Genomic DNA, 21,167 nt, shown 5'->3' with positions numbered 1-21,167 from the left:
ACAAGAGATTTATGTATTTTTTGTCTGGAAAAAATCCTCCGATGACGCAAAAATCGTCATTTTGCGTCATCGGAGGATTTTCTGTCCAGAGGCTAAAGACTACAGCCAGTAGATGGCGTTGTTCCGCATGTTTTCAACCCGCCCATAGAGGGTGGGATCTCACTCACAGAATGTACACACAGTGTCAGCCGTCTTTCTTTGGAAGCTAAGCTAGCATGCTCTTGTTCTGTGGAGAAAGCTGAATAATAGGAGAAAGCTGAGTAAGTAGGGGTTACCATCTTCCTTTTCCCGGACTTGTCCGGCGGGCGAGACTGTTAAAAATGTCCGGGATTCGGCTTTTGCGTTCTGCGGTCGCCATTCATTGTTTCCATGCACACCTCTCGTTTCAATCTAACGTTAACTGAATTAATTCCGATCGGTGAATCTGACTGTAGTGTTTACATGAACGCTAAACAAGTAATCGGTTGATGTGCGTTTTAACATTGCTAAGAAAATTCCCGCTCCTCCGTGAGAGATGCGAGACCCGGCGCGTCTCAGTATGAAGCCACCGGCCTCGCGCCATTCTCCCGCGGCCGTCAGCCTCGTCCTGCTCGCCACAGTAAACATAATGAATGGCGACTGTAGAACGCAAAAGCCGGATCCCGGACATTTTGGGTCTCTAAATCCCTGGCAAACTCATCACTTACTTAGGCTAGCCTTGTTGTTTTCAACTGTGCTCTCTAACCGGTAGGCGTGGCCTCCTAAGGCAGCGAAGCAAGTGCATTCTGGGAGTTGTTGTCTTTCATCCACATAAGCCAAAAATACATTTTCTGGCTTTTCTCTGTCTAGAAAGCTCCAAATTCAAAAATTTCTCCACATTTCTTCTACTTAAATGACCTATTTTAAATACACATTCATCTTCCCAGAGGTGAAGTATCCCTTTAAAGACAATGATACTCATTTAACCGAATTTGAAGGTATTCCTATTAGGGAGAAAGTTACATATCTTGGTATCAATATATGTAAAAATCAATCGGACAGAGTGCAATCCAATTTCCAACCCCTTATGGGGAAAATTAAAAAGAAATTTGATATGTGGCTCATGAGGGATTTATCACTCAAAGGTAGAGTTCTTTTGTCCAAAACTGAGGGGTTGTCTCGTTTAGTCTATCCTGCAAAAGTATTAGATGTACCAAAATCTTTTCAAAAAAAAATTGATTCCACTTTATTTAACTTCATATGGAAAAACAAGTCACACTATTTAAATAAAAATATTTTATGTAATTCTTATAATCAAGGAGGTTTGAATGTGCTTGATTTTGGTACGTCTAATGCAATTTTCAAGTTGCACTGGATAAAACATTATATAAAGCATTCAGATAAACTATGGTATATAATTCCAAATCTTATTTTTGAAAGAGTTGGTGGTATAGAGTTCCTTTTAAAATGTGACTTTGAGGTTAACAAGCTCCCAATACAGCTATCCAATTTTCATAGACAGGCTCTTTTATGTTGGCTTCTTATATACAAACACAACTTTTCCCCCCACAAACAGTTAATTTGGAATAATAAAACAGTTAAATATAAGAATAAATCAATCTTTTTTGACAATTGGGTTAAAAATGATATTCTAATGGTCTCACAACTGATAAATAAAGAGGGCTACTTATTTACATATACTGAATTTTTAAAGACATTTGGAATTCCAATATCTCCACGAGAATATAGCATTGTTTTTGATGCAATACCAGCAGGTTTTTTAAGACTTTTGCGAGGTAGTAGTGAACCTCATAGGCATTCAATGTTTAAAAAACAGGTTTTGCTAAATGGTGTTGATATTAAAGATAGGAAATGTAATAATACATTTTTCAGATGCCTAATTCATTGCCCTACAACACCTCGAAATAAATACTTTTGGAATGACCATTTTGAAAATATTAATTGGAGATTGATTTGGACTTATAATAACAAATACTGTATCAATAATAAAGTTTATGAAATATACTTTAAAATTATACATAAAATATATCCAACAAACCAATTCCTAAAAAGATATAAAACTGACCTTTCTGAATCTTGTGCATTTTGCAAAAAGGATACTGAAACTATTTTGCATCTTTTCTTTGAATGTATCCATGTTAAATTCTTTTGGATTGATGTGGAATTTTTATTTAATAGGTTAAGTGGGTTTAAAATTCACATAGAGAAAAGAGATGTTATCTTTTATTATGACAAAAAGGATATAGACAAGAGTTACATTTTTATGTTAAATCTTATTATATTACTTGGTAAGTTTTACATACACAAGTGTAAATGGTCTGAAAGGATACCCAACATCTACCATTTTAAGGCTGACATGAAGATTTACTTTGAAACATTGCAAGGACTTTCCAACCGAAAAGCAACCAGAACTATGGACATCTACAAAGAATTAAACTCCTCCTCTGTATTTTGATTATACAAGTATACCTCTTTCTGTTTGTTTTTTGTTTTCTTTTTTTCATTCCTTTTAAGTAATACATAATGAGTATTATAAAAAAAAAAAAAAAAAAGGATGTCACGCTCATTAAATTATTATTTCTTTTAAATCATAAAATACGTTAATGACAAATAAGATATCTAAAAAAAATTTTTTTTAAATTTAATTTAAAACTGTCAGTATGAACAATTTCTTTTGAAAAACGTTTTCGACAACGAGCCCTTTGACGAAGGATCAAAGGATGTCACGCTCATGTAAATATATATATATATATAAAATAGGTCAATGACAAACATTTTTTTAGATTAATTTAAAATAATTTAAGTGTCAGGATGTAATTTTTCATTTGCAAAACGTTAACATTTTCCACACTACAACAACAATAATAATACGTAATTCCTTGTTTACATAATGCATAATATTTCTCTAAATATTTTTCACGTTTTTTTCTTGAGGTTAGCATCTTTATTTGTGACTGACCCTTATATGCCTGGCCAAAAAAAAAAAAAAAAAAAGTTGCTGTCTGGATTTAAATAGGCAAATGCTTAAGAGTCTTTGATTGGATCATTATTGCAGTTAATATGCATGAAGAATAGTTTCCAGAGTTTAAATTCAGTGGAAGTGTTTGTGATGTGCTGGAGGAGACTTTACAGAGTGCTGGACTCTTGGATTGATAATACAAGATCTTGACCAAAAACTGATGCACCTCCTGATGGAAATAACATCACATTTATATTAAATAACACAACATTTGCATATTTAAATCCAAACAGCATTTTTTTTTCCTGCCGGGCAGTGTATAAATGTAATAGATGCGTATTTGTATTTATAGTATCATTACAGCAAAATGTTTAAGTGTTTTACCAGCCAATAAACCTTAAAGCTGATAAAACTTTTTAAAAAAGTTGTTCTTAAGTACCTTGTATATAACATGATATTTGAATATGTATATTGTATATATGAATATGTATGTATGAAAACTCATTAGGGCCAAGTACTATATTGTTGAAAATATTATCTGATACCATGGTCCCACTACAGTGCCCTTTTTAAAGTGATGTCTCATTCTTTCTTACTTTGTGCAAACAGAAATATATTTATGTAATCTCAGCACTTTCTCAGTGAGAGCCAGAAAACTTTTCAAAGCAGTTTAAACTTTGACAGTCTGTCAGAAAACTGCAGATTTTATTCCCCAGGATCGGCTGAATTGTGTTGCATATGAGCTCAAAATTGACATGAATATGGGTTTGTGGTGACTCTAAATCCACAGATGTGTCTGAAATTGATATAATACATTTATATATATAAAATGTTTTTTTTTTCTTCTTTTCTACAAAACTGATATTTTACTTCAGATTTTTTGAGTGTATAGTAAAGTCTCCAGAATAAACGTTCCTCCTTAAATAACATTTATAATTATCCCAGGATTCCCCTCATGAGGTTAGATGAGAGAATATCCAGTGTAATAAAACCCACATTTTAGATTTCTGAATTATCTCAGTTCAATTACTTGACCTGTAAAACCACAGACAAGAATCTTGAGTACAGCGTCTTAAACGTGGGTAACTTCTCTAGAAAATGATACTTCAGTGAGTTATTAATATTGTGTTGTTATTATGCATAAAATGTCAAGCATTAAAACACAAACATTATTTCTTTAAGTCAAACCGTTTATTAAACCAAGGTTTTCATTTTCTGTTTATTCATACAACCATTATTTGTGGACACAGCGCTAACTGGAAAAATCAGCATCACATCCTTTGGGTTGTTAATGGCTCACGCGTCTCTCTCGCTCTCTCACACACACACACACACACACACACACACACACACACACACACACACACACACACACACACACACACACACACACACACACACACACACACACACACACACACACACACACACACACACACACACACACACACACACACACACACGTTTACAACAGCTTGACACACACACACGTTTACAACAGCTTGACACAGCGAGGAACTGCTCACCATCAAAACTAAATAAAAAAGGGAACCAAAACATCAATTTGTAAAGAATTGGCACAAATTAATACCTCATCTCTCAGAAGAAAACCAAAAGAAAAATGCACATTTACAAATTACCAAGGAATTAAGGAAAATGCCAATTTTAGACGATGATTTTAGGGGCTCGGCTCAATAAATACTTTCCCAGGCTTTCCTTGTGGCGGAAATGATGAGGACAGTCAAAGCTAGCGTGAGGAGAGTGTGATGCAGGATCTCTGAGAACATCAGTGACTACAAGCAGGACTGAAGCTGTCAATCATGTGAGGATGGTGTCGTCGATCTCTTCGTTGGAGTCGGGAAGGCTGGAGATCTTCTTCAAGGATCTGCGGTGACATTCTGACAGCAGCTCATTACTGGCCGAGTCCAGGATCGCACTGATGCTCTGAAACAAATTCACACATGCAAAAGGTTAGTTGAATTGCTGCACTGTGATTGGTCACGAGGCGACTTTTAAGGTCAAGCTGAGAATATTCGCCTTTGGTTTGTTTGGTCAGAGTTTAAAGACACTTAAAGGGACACTTCGCCCATTTGCATTAAGCTGCATTAATGATGTAGAAATCGTCATTTTGCGTCATTCTAAGCAGGAAGTCCAATATCTTTGTAGAGGGGTTGAGACTACAAACACTCGTTCCTCATTTTTCCAGGGGTGGGACCCACTCACAATACAGACCTATTACAGATCAGTGGGTGGGACTTCACTTGCAGAAACTAAAAGCAATATCCACCATCTTGTTTGGAAGCTAAGCTAAGCTAACAGGCGCTGTGGAGCCAGATGTGAAGGTACGACAATGGCGGAAGGTACTCAATATGATCTGGAAGAAGAGGATTTCGAAAGTCTGATGCTTGAATCAGATGTTCGCAGATGTTTGTGTTGTGAAAATTAGTGGGAGTGGCTTGCAGTGCTGTGCAATGTGGTGCATTGTGGGAGTTGTCTTCCATACAAATGCGCCCTAAAGTTACTTTGTCTTTCCTCGGTCAAGAAGGCACGATACACGTTACATTTCGACTACATGTATGACCCACTTTCAATAAAGATTAATGTTCCCACGGGTGAAATGCTCCTTTAATATTCAGTAATATTATTATTAGAATAGAATTAGACTGCACTAACTTTATCGGATAAGAACTGAATTGAGCTGGATATTGACCAGTGTTGCGGTGTAACGCATTAAAAATAACACACATTAAGTAATCAGATTACTTTTTTGATGTAACTAATAAAGTAATGCATTACTTTATAAATGTGCACATTAATATTTGAGTAACGTTTTTAAAGTAATGCATGTTACTTTTCAGTTTAATTATTTGCTTAAATTTTAAACGGCTGCATTAAAAATTAACCTCCATAATGAGGTGACTGTTGTTGAATGCAATACTGCAGAAATACCTGAAAGCTTGGAATCGAGCGAGCCTCAGTCAGGTGAGAATAGTAACGCACAAGTAACGTTTACTAGTTACTTTTTTAAGGGGGTAACACAATATTGTAATGCATTACTTTTAAAAGTAACTCCCCAACACTGATAATGACACCATTGTCTTCTGCAGAGCTGCTTTGTAGTTGAGTTGAATCAACATAGACTCGAGCTGAATAACAAATGTCTTTAGTTAATGTAGAGCTGCTACTGTCTGTATCGTATAAAGCGCTATATGAGCAAATGCGACTTGACTTTTTGTTTTCGTGACCCATGACTGACCTGCATGCGCTCCTCTCCCTGGCGCAGTCGCAGCAGGCTGACGAGTGTGTGTTCGCTCTGGGCTCGGACGCTGGTGTTCTTGTCTTTGGTGTTGTCCAGCAGGGCCTTGATGACCGGTTTGACCAGACTGGGCTCTAGAGCGGGAGTCTCCGCCTCCTTGCACACCCACCACAGCACGCGCTCCGTCACCAGACGAATGTCACTCGACTGGTTCTGCAGAGACTGTGGGAGGAGCCACGACAGAGTCACACTCACAGATCAACACTTCTGATGTGCGTTTGTGTACGTTCGCAATGGCATACTAAGAATCATCTTTTAAATAAGCAGTATGTAGCATGTATCCTGTAGAAAGTGTGCATTTCCTGTCCGCATGGAATATAACATAATATTATGTAGAATTCCACAGTTTGAAATGTTTGTTGCACAAAGAATAAGGTTTAATTTGTTAATATTAGTTGACTATATTAGTTAACATTAGGGCTGCACGATTTGGGGAAAATGTCATATTGCGATAATTGAGGTCAATATTGCGATTGCGATATGCGATATAATAAACAAATGGTTTCATGAGTCAGCTTGCTTGGTTCTCAAGGAAAATAAATGCACACACAGATTAGTGATAATCTGCCTGAAGAAAAAAGTTCTTTAGTCAAGAGCAGTGAGTGTTTTCTTCTTTGATTAACTTTAGCGACAGATATAATTAGTGGCTACTGTGTACTGTCCTTTTAAGACCAGCCGCTGCTGTCAGAGACGTGGATCTCACACGCGCCTCATTCTCTCACGAGTCACAACTCTTCACGTTCATCATAAGACTACTCTTATGTTATGAAGATACTCGACAAAAAGACATTTTGGCATAATTGTGTGTGTTATTGTTCGTTCAAGCTCGAAAGAGAGCTGTATTCTGGCATGCTGTTTTGTGCGCACGCACGATATTAGCGCGAGTCTTTCTGTGTGTCACAGTCAGGACATTCACAGGCAGGGCGTTCATTTTTGTCTTATCGCGCATGAATGGTTTAAAAGCATTTGCATGAATAAGAGCAGGATCATGTAACACTAGCCAAAGGATGTCAAAAATTAACAGATGCTGCGTTGGTTAAGTTAACAGCGCTAATTTGTTTATTTATTATAAAATCGCAGCTTTTTGCGTCATATAATCGCATAGGCTTGACATCGCGATTGCGATATGATTAATCGTGCAGCACTAGTTAACATGAACAAACAATAGTAATTCCAACATTTACTAACAAATGAATAAAATCAAAAGTTCACAATTAATGTTCATATTATTTAATAAATCTGAACTGTATTTTTAGTAACTGATGTTAACAGACAAATAAATACTGTAATAAATGAATTGCTTTTTGTTCATTTAGTTAGTTAGTTAGCTAGTTAACGCATTATACTTTTTTGGTAACATTTTGCAGTAAGTTAAAGTATGCAGTGTAACATTATGCAGCAGACTGTGTGCAGACTCACCTTCACGAACTGTGTGATGATGCGTGGTGACACGGCCTCGGTTCCTCCTGTGCGGAGCTGGTGTCTCGTCAGGAAACCCATAGCTCTGATGCCACTGCAGGCGATGGGGATCTGCAGAACACACACATCGATGAGAATTAAAGGGGTGGTATAATACCCTTTTCACAAGATGTAAAATAAGTCTCTGATGTCTCCAGAGTGTGTATGTGAAGTTTTAGCTCAAAATACCCCACAGATATTTTTATATAGCATGTTAAAATTGTCACTTTTTGAGGGTGAGCAAAACCGCACTGTTTTGTGTCTGTTCCTTTAAATGCAAATGAGCTGCTGCTCCCGGCACAGGGGGCGGAGCTACAAAAGCTTGCACTCAAAAACTCAAATTTCAAAAACTTTTAGCCTTTTATGTTCAAACTAGAGTCAGACGATGATGGAGAAACTCAAGAAGAAGTGACAACATGTAGAAGCAACAGGACATTTCTGAATGGTTGGTTGGTTGAATTTATGTAGCTGATGTGTAGTTATCTTCTAGTCATTGATTAGCATATTCTGTCTTGATAATCTATAAATCGTGTTCACAGGGGGTGGGGTTTATGTAAATTCTAGGGTTGGTGATGTCACTAACCCGGGAGGAATGTGGTGTAGTCTCTACCAGCCGTTTGTTGTAGTCCTTAAAAAGCCATTTCTCTAAAAGCAAATATCTCACTTTGCTTTGAACTTTGAGCGTTGTAACTTTGCAGATGTTGTTTATGCTCAAACAGCAACATTACACACTAACTAAAGTTAGAAAAGTCAAATCATAATCAACCACCCCTTTAATCAGCAGAGGCACAGATACAAGTCTATGCTATGCACTACAATATAAACTACGTAAAAGTAGTTTCTTGATTGTTACATTGTTGAAAAATGTAAACTGTTTCATCACCATAAAAACATTGTCCATTTGAATTTTTATGTAATAATGCAGTATATTATAAAAGATATATCCGTGAACATAATTTATTTATTTATTTTATTCATGTGCCTCGTAATCTTGAATTAGAAACCCTCCCTCGTGCAGCATCTCGTCTCATCTCTGATGACGAGGGTGAATAACCTGTCACTCACATGAGATCCACCAATAGCAAACCACAACCATCCAATCCAATTATGAAGAAAATCAAGCCCCGCCCTACATTGGTTCTTGATCTAGAATCTGTTTCACTTGAATATACGGCACAATAGGGAAGAAAAGACTATTGCAACTTCCCTTTCATGCCTTCACGAGTTTGATACTTCATGAGTACTTGCATTCATACAGTAAATCTCACATGAAGCAATATATACTATACAGTAAATCTCACTTGCTTGATTGTCTATATCACTGCAAAATGTAAACTGTATTATCACATTTCCCTTTATATAAAGTTGGATACATATCTAACTTCATCAGTATACATACAGTACACTCATGTAGAGCGATATATACTACACAGCAAATCTAAACTGCTTGATTGCGTGAATTGTGGCAAAATCTAACAATATTATTTCCCAGCTGTAATCTGATAAATGTGACTATAAGGCATAAAGATATTATAAACACAAACTGATTTTCTGTAAAGCTTCTATGAAACTGTATCGTGAAAAGTGCTATATTTACATTTACATTTATGCATTTGGCAGACGCTTTTATCAAAGCGACTTACACTGCATTTTACATTCTTATCAGTTCTTGCTTTCCCTGGGAATTGGACCCATGACCTTGGCATTGCAAGCGCCAACGCTCTACTGTTTGAGCTACAGGAAAGCGTATATAAATAAAACTCAAGTCTTAACTCCAGCGCTTGTGAAAATCATGAGCTCCAATCTTATTAGCTGGTGTTAAGCACTGTCCAGGAGTCACGGGCTTTAATCACTACACAGAGCTGCAAACAAGGCAGTGGATTTAGCAAAGCTTGAAAAGTTTATGCAATGAATAAATGTTTGAATATTCAAGAGTTTTGACTGTTGTCATCATTTTCCTAAACATGCTGATATTACACGGCTCTTACTCTGTCTGCGGTGGCACTAGATAAGACGGCCTCCAGCACAGAGGAACTGTATTCATCCACACACAGCCGATCAGGAGCGGACTTCACTGCGATAGCCAGAGCCAAACTACGGCCGTGACGCACCATCCAGTCCACACCAGACACATCCGCTACAGAGACAGAGACAGAGAAGCATATGACGGTGGAGAAGGGCATAATATGATCTGGATTACAGTGGTTTTCTTGACTCATCGCATCACAAACTACTACCAGGAAGTGTGCATGAGATATGTGTGATATTACCGAGGACATGCTGCTGTAAAACACTCTTGAGCTCATCTTCAGACAGGAAGGCACAAAGTTCGCCAATACAGCCTGCAGAGGCCATTCTCGTGGCATCCTACACACACACACACGCAGAAAGGTAAGGTGACAATGACACTCTCACAACCACATCCTGTGCTAGATACTGTTATAAAGACAAAAACACATGCATTCACATTCTTATGTCTTTAAGTGTAAAAACAAAAAGGAATAGGAAAATAATCATAATAACATTCATAAATGCTAATATATTTAAATGGTAATTAACTTTTATTTTGGTAAAAACAACAAGGTTTACATTCGTTTGCATTAAAAATACTATTAAATCATGTATTAATCTTAATGTCAATTTCAAAATTTACTAAAACACTATAAACTTAAAAGTTGTCTTCAAACTATTGGTAACAGTTTACAATAAGTTTAAATTTTTTAAGCATTAGTTAACTACATTAGTTGTCATGAACTAACAATAAACAATAATTCTACGGCATTTATGAATCTTATTTAATGTCAATCTTAACATTTACTACATCTGTAAGATCAAAAGTGGTTTAAAGCTTGAAAGAGCCAGGATATTATTTAACATAACTGTGATTGTTCGGCTGAAAGAAGAATGTCATATACACCTAATCATGGGATACATTTTTATTTTTGGGTGAACTCAACTTTTAACTAATGGGACTTTAGCCTTTACTTGAATGATTTATAATCTCTCAAGTAAAACAAAAACAAAAACTGAAACACTTGCTGTACCTCATCATGTCCCAGCATGCCCAGCAGTGTGGTGGTGATGTTCTTCCTGATACTGGGGTCGACCTTTGCCCCTGCACCCTGGATGACGAAGCGCAGGGCCTGTAGCATGGTCTCCCTGCAGCACCAACAGTAACACAGTGACTGACAAGCACAACTACAGTTTTACTTTTGACAAACTTTGATATAATAGCAAAGAAACGATAGAATTTGAATAGTGTTCTAGTCAAGTCAGCTTCATTTATAAAGCGCTTTTAACAATATAGATTTTTTCAAAGCAGCTTTACAGTGATAATAGGAAAATAAAGTAACAGATTGTTTTGGTTTTACAGCAGCTCTAGGATAAAGTTATTGTCCAGCTAAAGTTAGTTTTGATTGATTCACTTCCATTGCAAAGATCATTAGTTATTAAGTTAGGGGCCGCTAACACGAAACCGTTCTAACAGAAGACTCTTAAAGGGATATTTCACCGCTGGAAAGATGAATGTGTATTTAAATTGGGTCATTTATGTAGTAGAAATGTGAAATTGTTTTAGAAGTTGGTGCCTTCTAGACTGAGAAAAGCCAGAAAATGTATTTTTGGCTCATGTGGATGAAAGACAACAACTCCCAGAATGCACTTGCTTCGCTGCCCTACGAGGACACTCCCAAGCCACGCCTACCGGTTACAGAGGGCAGTGTCGGGAGAAATGATACAACTAGGCTACTAGTCGACTCGACACTGAAAAGACGGTGTTTTATCGTGAGATCCCCCTATGGGCGGGTTGAAGACATGCGGGACGAGCTCCTCCTACTGGCTGGAGTCTCTCGCCTCTGGACAAAAAAACCTCAGATGAAGCTAAATGATGATTTTTGTGTCATCGGAGGTTTTTTTCAAGACACACAATACAGAAATCTCTCGTCTCAGGGGGACATGAGGGAGGGAAGCACGTCATTCGGAAATACTAACGGGTTTCTACTGATACAAAGCTTAAGGCTAATCGCTGAAGTATCCCTTTATCGCGCTCCGGCTGCTCATTCACACAACACTCGAGAACGCAAACCTCGAAATAAGGAGGAAGCGTAAACTCTACCTGACTCCAGAGTCCTCAGCGTTGCGTATGGCCGCCAGCTGCTCGGTGAACAGTGGATCTACTTTAGTGTGTATGGCGACCAGCTGACCGAGAGCCTCTGCGGCCCGAAGCCTCACGGCCCGGCTCGAGTCCTGAAGAGCCTTGAGGAAGGTGGTCTGGAGCTGCGGCAGGAACGGTTTCAGAGCGATGCCCACCTGTACGGGTCACAGACACACAGTAGTCATGAGTAGAGTTGTCAAAAGTACCGACTTCGGTACCAAGTTGATACTGAAATTTAAAAAATGTGACGTTTTGAGCGCTGTTGAGCAGAATCGTAAACAACTCGGAATGGCCATTGTACTCACGCGCTCATCAAATATGTCTGTGATTGGCTATGATGATCAGCGCTTCAAACATATATTGTAAACAGGGTTCCCACACCTTGGTTAACTTCAAATTCAAGGACCTTTCAAGGACTTTCCAGGTCCAGTACCCTCAAATTCAAGGACTTAATGTGGGGACACATATGTGGTGTTCAACAACAAACGCTGAGGTTCCATCGTAGTAGTTTTGTGCACGCGTGAACGTCACGGCAACGTACAACACAAAGTACCTCACTGGAAACACTTAACGTAACGCGTAAATGCGTGCAAGTAACGTAAATCAAGCAAGCTAGTGTGCATAGGCCACGAAGTGTTGGCGAAATAACACATTAGCGGACCGGAGGGAATAATATGGAATTTTTTCCATAAAACTTCTTGCACAAAATAAATTCACGCACTTTCAAGGACCTGTATCTATGTATGTTTATTTTCAGGGGCTTGAAATGATTTTTTTCAGATTCACAAACTTTAAAGGATTTCAAGGACCCGTGGGAACCCTGTGTAAATATACATCAATGGCGCTCTTCAGCGAGCGCTTACACAGATACACACGGGAGCGTTTGAAAGCAGGGCCGGTCCGCTGATAGACGGCTGCTTGTGCTTTCAAAAGCTTGTGTGCTCTCAAACGCTCCCGTGCACTGATCATTGTAGCCAATCACATACATATCCGATGAGCTCGTGAACATAATGGCCAATAAGACCATACCAATACTTTTGACAACACAAATCATGAGTGTGAATGAAGGGTCTGCATCAACATGAGGACAGAGGCATGATGGACACTCACTTTGGCCAGGAGTAGAGTGAGCGTCTCGAGCAGAGCGGTTTTCACGGACCAAGTGAAACGGTCTCCTAGGATTCGGATGAGCGGTCCAGTGATGTTGACCACAGAGGGCCGGAGCGCCTCCGCTGATGTCAGTTTAATGACTCCTCCCAACGCTCGAGCCGCTTCCTCTTTCTGCTCAGGACTTCCTGTCAGCACGCCTTCCCTCAGCACGGGGAGAATGCACGTCACTCCCTGAAGGAAATACATGTTGAGTAGAGGGCATACAGCATTTCATATCATATTTATATACTATTATAGTATTTTGAATTTGCTTTTATTTAATGTTTTCAGTTTTTCATTTTAATTTTAGTAATTTTGTTATGTGCTTTTGTCATTTTATTTTTTATATATATCGATTTAGCTTTATTTTTATTTCAGGTTTAGTAATTCCACCATGGAATAAAAAATAAAATGAAATAAAAAAAGGAAATTGCGACTGTTCATCTCACAACACTGACTTTTTTTCCGAAATTGTGAGTTTGTATCTCCCAATGCAGACTTTATCTCTCACAATTCTGAGAAAAAAGGCAGAATTACGAGACATAAGCTCGCAATTGCACAATAAAATGAGCTTTTTTACTTTTTATTCCTCAGCGGAAACAAGCTTCCATATATTTTGGTAGTTTTTTCCATATACTTTGGTACTAATTTTATTTCAGTTTTTTTTTTTACCTTAAATTTTTCATCTAATATTTATAATTTATTTCATTTCAGCTTTATTTTAATTAAAAATGATTTATAATAGTAACAATAACAGCACTCTTTCATATTATACTTAATGCAGTATGCTAGCATCACTACAACTTTTAAAAATAGTAGGTAAAATTGTGTGCAATATGTAGTAGTTCGTTACAGTGTTATCAAATGGCATCACTATGTTTAATACAGTGAGTGACATCCAGTTATAATCTTCAACATAATTGTTATTTGGCACTTTTAATCTAATTTGGGTAGCACTTTATTTTACAGTTATTTTACAGTCGTGTTTAATCACAGTCAGTGATTAAAATAACTGGGAAGCACTAACCCTGAACCTACACCTAACCCATGCAGTTGCCTTATATTACCCAGTACTTTCTTAGGTAAGACGGTGTCATTCTGAACACTAAATTGATTATGTGCCATCAGAGATGATATGTGCTGACATTTGCTCTGCAGTTTGACTCTCTTAAGCGATGCTCACCTTCTTGGGCAGACAGAAGCCAGGCAAGTGTTGACCTTTGACCTCAGCGGCAGCAGAGCGGATGTCCCTGTGCAGGTCATCGATCATGGACAGCTGGCTGGCAGCATCCAGTTTCTGCACAAACACACACAGTTTTATATTCACAACTCCAAACATAAGGAAACTATGAGAAACGTAGCAACCAGACACCACAGTCATATTTCATCACATTTACCATTTAATCCTAGTAGTAGCAAAAATTATGTAATGCATATAAGAGGAAGAAGTCTCTTCAAGGTCACACTCATTTGATCAAAAATACAGTAAAATCAAAAATATTATTAAAATTTTAAATAACTGTTTTTTTTTGTGAATACATTTTAAAATGTAATTTATTCCTGTGAATTTTCAGCATCATTACTCCAGTCTTCAGTGTCACATGATCCTTCAGAAATCATTCTAATATGATGATTTGCTGCTCAAGAAACATTTCTGATTATTATCAATGTTGTGCTGCTTCATATTTTGTGGAAACTGTGGTACATTTTTAAAATTTTTAGATAGAAAGTTCAAAAGAAACAGCATTTATTTCGAAATAATTTGTATTTTTTTGTTATAGACTCCAAACTTTTGAATGGTAGTGCATAAGCAACAATATAATGATTCATAGTAATAAACTGCAATATTTACCTACATATACTTCACTAATACATTTCAATATTAAAGAAGCTTCTGTGAATCTGTTTCAGTGAGGTTAAATCGATTAAATGAATCAAGCTTCCCAACTATCTTTTGCTGCAGAAGTTGCAATCAGAGAACAGTCTCATACTAGAGGTCAGGAATCATGAAACGAATCTACTCGTGTCTTATGATCACATGAGATGATAATACCAGGTATAAACAGGGTGTTTGAGAAGATCTGCACGGATGAAAGCTTCGTTTACCTTTGTGATGGAGTTGATGGTTTCCCAGCTCTGGCTGAGCACTTCTGGGTTGGGGTCGTTCATGAGCCGCATGAGGCCGGACAGCAGTGTGCGTGTGTGAACGCTGTAGTCCAGCCGTGTTCGAGAGAAGTAGCCGTTGAGGATGGTGACGGACGCCTGCCTCAGCCCCGCGTCTGCTCCTCGCGTGGCCTCCAGGAGATCATCAATGATGATTCTTTGGCCGACTTCATCCTCCACCGAGAGGATCACAGTCTGACAGTTGCTCAGCTCCTGTCAAAGGCCATAAAGACACATTTACACCATCAACCTATTCTGATTCTTCATCATTTCCATTTCAGTAAGAGCTGATTGGTCAGTATGAATGATTGACAGCTGCGGTGTTCACCTGCAGGCACTCCTCTGAGCCCAGCTTCTGTTTGAGAGAGGAGAGCAGCGCGGGAAGAATCACCCCGAGGTGGCGCGTCAGAGCGTCTCCCGCCACCGCGGACAGGAAGGCCAGAACGCGCGTGTTCACGGGAGGAGCCGTCAGCTATAGAGGATAAAAAAAAATAACAGTTAAACAAGTGCAAGGAATATTTTAGTCTCAGGCTGAGACAAAACACCCACAGATCTCATGCAGACTGAAAAAAAAAAACTAAAATGGCAAGAGCTTTCTCAATGCAGCAAGCTCCAATCTGATTGGCTGGTGCCACGGAATCAAGTCGTCATATTTATTTATACAGCAGTCTTTACAATACACATTGTTTCAAAGCAGCTTTACAGAAAATCATAATCTAAATGTTCATAATATCTTAATGCCTTATAGTTGCATTTAGCAAATTAGGGCTGGGTGATTAAATAGTATAGTATAAATATTGCAATGATACAAGCAATCAAGCAGTTGAGATTTGCTATAAAGTATATTCCCCCTACATGAGTATACGGCATGTATGTGGATAAAGTTGGACATACTTATATTATGCAACTTTATATATAGAGCTGGGCGAAAATAAAGTTACATTTTGCTACAAAATTAAAAATCAGGCAGGGGAGATTTGCTATAGTATATATCGCTTTACGTGAGTTTACTGTATGTGTGCAGGTAAAGCAGGATTTACTATATTTACAACTTTGAATATACCGCTGACTAATATTCTGATGATTAACCAAGCAGTTGAGATTTACTATATAGTGCATATTGCTAATTGTGAATGTACTGTATGTATCCGGATAAGGATGGATATACATATAGTAGTATAATTTGAATAGATTTCAATAGAATAAATTAAAAAATGTATTGTGTGGTGATACTAAATCGGTTTGCACAGGGAAACAAAGTCGGATTTAAGGAGTATTGGGTGGATATAAAGAGCAGCAAGAGTTTAGTGAGGTTTGTGAGATCAAATCTTTGAAATATCATAGTTTACACTGAGATGTTTAGCAACAAGTAAACAAATGTTGTGTATATAATTACATAAAAAAAAAAAAAACCTATGGTTATCACTTTAAATGTCAGTGAGATGGTAGGCGGTTCTTGGCCAGAAAAAGCTGCTTTTATGAAGTTAGTCAAAGCCTGTATACACAAGTCTACAAATCAGGTTAGTTAAAAGAGGACACTAGTAAGGAGAACTCACTTTGGGAACCAGATACGGCAGGACCGACCGACTCTTCACAGCCATGACCTGTTTCAATCCATCCAATGCAAACTCTGACGTCTCTTCGTCCTCCTGCAACAAAAAGCATGTACATTTGAGTGCTTTTCACAAAACATACATGCTTCAAAGCAGCTTGGGTGACAGAAACTGGCAACTAGGGTTAAAAGTGTGACGTCTTTTAAAGAAATCAATACTTTTATTCAGCAAGGATGCATTAAATTAACCAAAGGTGACAGTAAAGACATTTATAATGTTACAAAAAATATATATATTTCAAATAAATGCTGTTCTTTTGAACATTCTATTCATCAAAGAATCTTTAAAATTAAATAATATTTGCAAATACAGTAGTCAGCATTTGAAGTGGATCAAAAAAGTTAAGACAAAATTCATGTATAACTTTGATGAAAGGTTTTGATCCACTTCTACTGTATTACAGATGTTACTGTATTTTTGATCAAATAAATGCAGCCTTGGTGAGCAGAAGAGACTTCTTTCCAAAAACATTAAGATATCTTACCAACCCCAATATTTTGAACAGTAGTGTTTAGAACAGTAGTGCAAGGTAAAGGCGAGGATTGTGGGTAGAAAGCAGTACCAGTTGTCTGAGCAGCGCCGGCAGAATGTCGTCAAGGGCCTGGTGACCGATGGTGGCGTGGAGCTGCTCGAAGGTCTTAGCAGCCGCTTCACGGACCTCCTCCAGAGGATCACACAGCGCCTTTCTCACGGTGGGAACCAGAGACTCGGAGAACACCAGAACCTGACACACAAACATCAGTCACATGATCAATAGCTGTGTTTCCACCGCAGGAACTTCCCCCAGGAACTTTGGGCTGGTATTCTGTGTGTTTTCACCGCAGGAAATGAAGTTCCTGGTAAATATTTCCCCCTCCGAATGTAGTACTTTTCAAAGTTCAGGACTTTCAGGGGTGGGACTTGGGCGCTGAACATGCTGATTGGTTGAGTTCATGCCGCATTTTGATTAGTTGACCAATTTTGATCGCATTTGGAGTTCCTGGGACAAATTGTTCGGCTAATGATATGAACAAAATCAAGCAGCTGAGCATTATTCTATCAGCTGCCACTCACTGCATCTTTGCTGGTGGACTTCATGATCTCGCTGAGGCCGATACACACGCCCTGCCTCTCGTCACTCTTGTCTGAGCGCAGACCTTCCTCCAGGATGGGAATGATCTCGGGCAGGATCTTCTCACCCAGTTTCCTCACCAGGTCACCCAAAGTACGAGCAGCGATCTGGAGCAGGACAGACGGGGAAACACGGACCATTAACTTTAACAACACGAGCAAGGCATTACTGTCGGTTAATCATCAAAATCTATCATGAAAAGAAATTTAATAATGAAAAAAGAAATAATAATTATGGAAACATGACGGCACAATGTGGATAATGCTAAATGACGTAAACGCCCTACTATAATTCATTACGGTATTTTATTCATCAAAAAATGTATAAATAAATAATTTTAAAAAATAAAATAAAAATTGGACAAAAAATGTATAATCATAATTTTAAAAAGTATTGCCTAATTTCATTATGGCATAATTATGGTATATTAATCTGCATTATTACAGCACAATGTGGATAATGCTATAAAATGCATAATGCTTTCCAAATGATATAAAAGTCCTTAATTACGGTAATTTATTCATCAAAATCTAGACTAGAATAATAATTACTTTACATAATAATAATAATAATGATAAAAACATTATAGCACAATGCGTATGAAGGTAAATACACATTGATTTCCAAACTACACAAAAGTCCTGCTACAATTTGATTACTGTGTTATATTAATCAAAATCTAAAAAGTTATGTATAAATAAATATCATTAGGTCCTAATGTGTATGATCTAAAATACATGTTGCTTTCCAAATAAAGTAAAACTACAACTCTACTACAATTCTGATGTAATTGTTTGAATGGAAACCAATTTCCAAACATGCATGTTTTTCTGTTGAGACTGAATATGGAGTGCAGTGGTTGTACCGTTCTCTTGTCCGGACAGGTGGAGGCCAGGAAGCCAAGCAGAAGTGTGAAGAGGGTGGGCAGGATTTCTCGAAGCGTGCGTGGCGTGTTGGACACCACGATCTTCCACACATGAAGAGACGCCTGTCTCACCACCAGCTGTGTGTCTGAGCGGCCCATGTAGAGCCCCGAAAGCACACGGTTACGTCTCTCTGCGCCCAGCGCTCCAATGATGGCCTGGAGAAAGTCAGTAAAAATACAACATTTACACACACCGTTTCCTAGAACACGGACACAACAGGAAGTGAGGAATTTATTTTGCCATTCTAATGAAAGCACAGCTGTCCTGAATGCCATGAATCCAGGGGCTCATTATGTGCTACCTTGTTTGACTGGGCCGTGCCAAAATTGTCATCCTCTGACGCCGTCTCTGTTGTCATCTTTCCCGATACCCCGGAGATATGGAACAGCAGGTCTCCTAGCAACTGCACCGAGCTGAATCTAAGAACACACAAACCCTCAGCATCAGCACCAGCAACAGTCTGAACTTGTGAACTGATGGAAGGACCATTTAAAGGGATAGTTCACCCAAAAATGAAAATTAGCCCATGATTTACTCACCCTGAAGCCATCCTAGGTGTATATGACATTATTCTTTCAGACGAATCCAGTCGGAGTTATATTAAAAAATGTCCTGGCTCTTCCAAGCTTTATAATGGGAGTGAATGGATTTTTGTTTTTGGAAGTCCTTCAAAGTGCATCCATCCATTATAAAAGTGCTCCACACGGCTCTGGGGGGGTTAATAAAGGCCTTCTGAAGTGAAGCGATGCATTCATGTAAGAAAAATATCCATATTTAAAACTTTATTGACTAAAATAACTAGCAGACGGACGCACGCAAGTCGACTAACGCCAAAAGAGTAACTCTTGACGATGTATGACGTAGATGTAGGAGTAGCGTAAGCTTTGACGCCTCTCGCGGTTCAAACAAACATCTCGCGGGCAACAAACTCAAGCTCCTCCCACAATTCTCTTTACAAATTCTCGTTTTAGACTTCTAATTCTTGACTGGTGTTTTGTTTTGCTCTATCCTCTCTGCTTCCGTGTTTGTTTATGTGTCAGGTCCAGTGTTGCTCTTTTGGCGTAAGGCGACTTGCGTAGGCCGTCTGCCGGAAACTAGTTAATTTAGTCGATAAAGTTTCAAATATGGATATTTTTCATACACAATCGCATCGCTTCGCTTCAGAAGGCCTTTATTAACCCCCCCAGAGCCGTGTGGAGCACTTTTATAATGGATGGATGCGCTTTGATGGACTTCCAAAAACATACACCCATTCACTGCCATTATAAAGCTTAGAAGAGCCAGGACATTTTTTTATATAACTCCGATTGTATTCGTCTGAAAGAAGAATGTCGTATACACCTAGGATGGCTTGAGGGTGAGTAAATCATGGGGTAATTTTTGGGTGAACTATCCCTTTAAAAGGCTGATGGGAGAGTGTGTGTGTGTGGTACCTGATCCTCCAGAGGTCATCGAACAGGCCCTGCTCCAGCTCTGGCAGAAGTAAAGCGATGGCGGTCTCGGCGTACATGCTGATGATGCGCTGGCCCGCACGCAGGGCCGTGTCTCGCACGTACTCGTTCTCATCGGCCAGAGCCTGAACACACACACACACACACACACACACACACAGAGATCTTTATCTACCCAGAGTCAATCAAACAGACCAGCTTATCTATCACAAGATGAGAACAATATTCCTGGATAAACAACGTAACGTAATTCAACGCCAATTATGAATTTGAGAGTGAAACAATATTTAGTGGGAAATAACAAGGAATGAATGCCATCCTGACTGAATTGTAAAAAGTAGTATGGGATATTATTGATTCAAGTCAAAGAAAAATACAGTTAACGAGAGTTATTACATAAACGTGAAACATGGACTGATCCATCAATGCACAATAACCAGGAAAATGTATTAAGAAAATAAACATTTATTTATTTATTAATATTTATTTTCTTAAATATAACGAAAATAAATATTAATTCACATTAATTAATGAACATTTAAATTAAGAAAATACATAGAGATAATTTTCTTAGTAATAAATTATTATTACTAAGAAAATACATTTCTTAATATTTATTTTTATAAATAAATAGTTGAAAAATAAACTAACCACTTTAATAATAATTTATTAGTAAGAAAATAAATTCTTAAATATTAAAATGTAAACATTTGCTTAATTATTAAAATAAACAATAAGTCTATATTTATTTAAGAAAATAAATAAAACAGATAATTTTGATTTCATGTTGACATCATACAATTTAAATACCTTTAAACTTCTGTTGAACTTGAAAATGCACAAGAGAAACAATGCGAAATGATTAATAAGTGTTTAAACATGTTGTCTG

The 21,167-nt window shown here is 37.9% G+C and overlaps 1 protein-coding gene across 1 annotated transcript in view; it reads right to left on the bottom strand.

The window, feature by feature from the left end:
- Positions 1 to 4,116: 4,116 nt before the first annotated feature.
- The window catches only part of gcn1 (GCN1 activator of EIF2AK4), a 58,441-nt gene continuing 41,390 nt past the window's right edge, over positions 4,117 to 21,167 (bottom strand). Inside the window, exons 42-58 of the mRNA XM_081349652.1 lie at positions 20,261 to 20,403; positions 19,129 to 19,246; positions 18,767 to 18,982; positions 17,844 to 18,008; positions 17,353 to 17,514; positions 16,734 to 16,826; positions 15,506 to 15,649; positions 15,121 to 15,390; positions 14,198 to 14,311; positions 12,976 to 13,206; positions 11,827 to 12,020; positions 10,757 to 10,871; positions 9,983 to 10,079; positions 9,701 to 9,849; positions 7,674 to 7,784; positions 6,195 to 6,416; positions 4,117 to 4,882 (exon numbers count right to left, since the gene is read on the bottom strand). Of these exons, the coding sequence (XP_081205778.1) occupies positions 4,757 to 4,882; positions 6,195 to 6,416; positions 7,674 to 7,784; positions 9,701 to 9,849; positions 9,983 to 10,079; positions 10,757 to 10,871; positions 11,827 to 12,020; positions 12,976 to 13,206; positions 14,198 to 14,311; positions 15,121 to 15,390; positions 15,506 to 15,649; positions 16,734 to 16,826; positions 17,353 to 17,514; positions 17,844 to 18,008; positions 18,767 to 18,982; positions 19,129 to 19,246; positions 20,261 to 20,403 (2,670 nt within the window). The 3' untranslated portion in view covers positions 4,117 to 4,756. The remainder of the gene's footprint in view (positions 4,883 to 6,194; positions 6,417 to 7,673; positions 7,785 to 9,700; positions 9,850 to 9,982; positions 10,080 to 10,756; positions 10,872 to 11,826; positions 12,021 to 12,975; positions 13,207 to 14,197; positions 14,312 to 15,120; positions 15,391 to 15,505; positions 15,650 to 16,733; positions 16,827 to 17,352; positions 17,515 to 17,843; positions 18,009 to 18,766; positions 18,983 to 19,128; positions 19,247 to 20,260; positions 20,404 to 21,167) is intronic.

This window comes from Scardinius erythrophthalmus, assembly GCF_964197995.2.
Source record: "Scardinius erythrophthalmus genome assembly, chromosome: 20".
In the NCBI taxonomy this organism is placed as follows: Eukaryota; Metazoa; Chordata; class Actinopteri; order Cypriniformes; family Leuciscidae; genus Scardinius; species Scardinius erythrophthalmus.
This window is presented reverse-complemented; position numbering and strand designations above follow the sequence as displayed.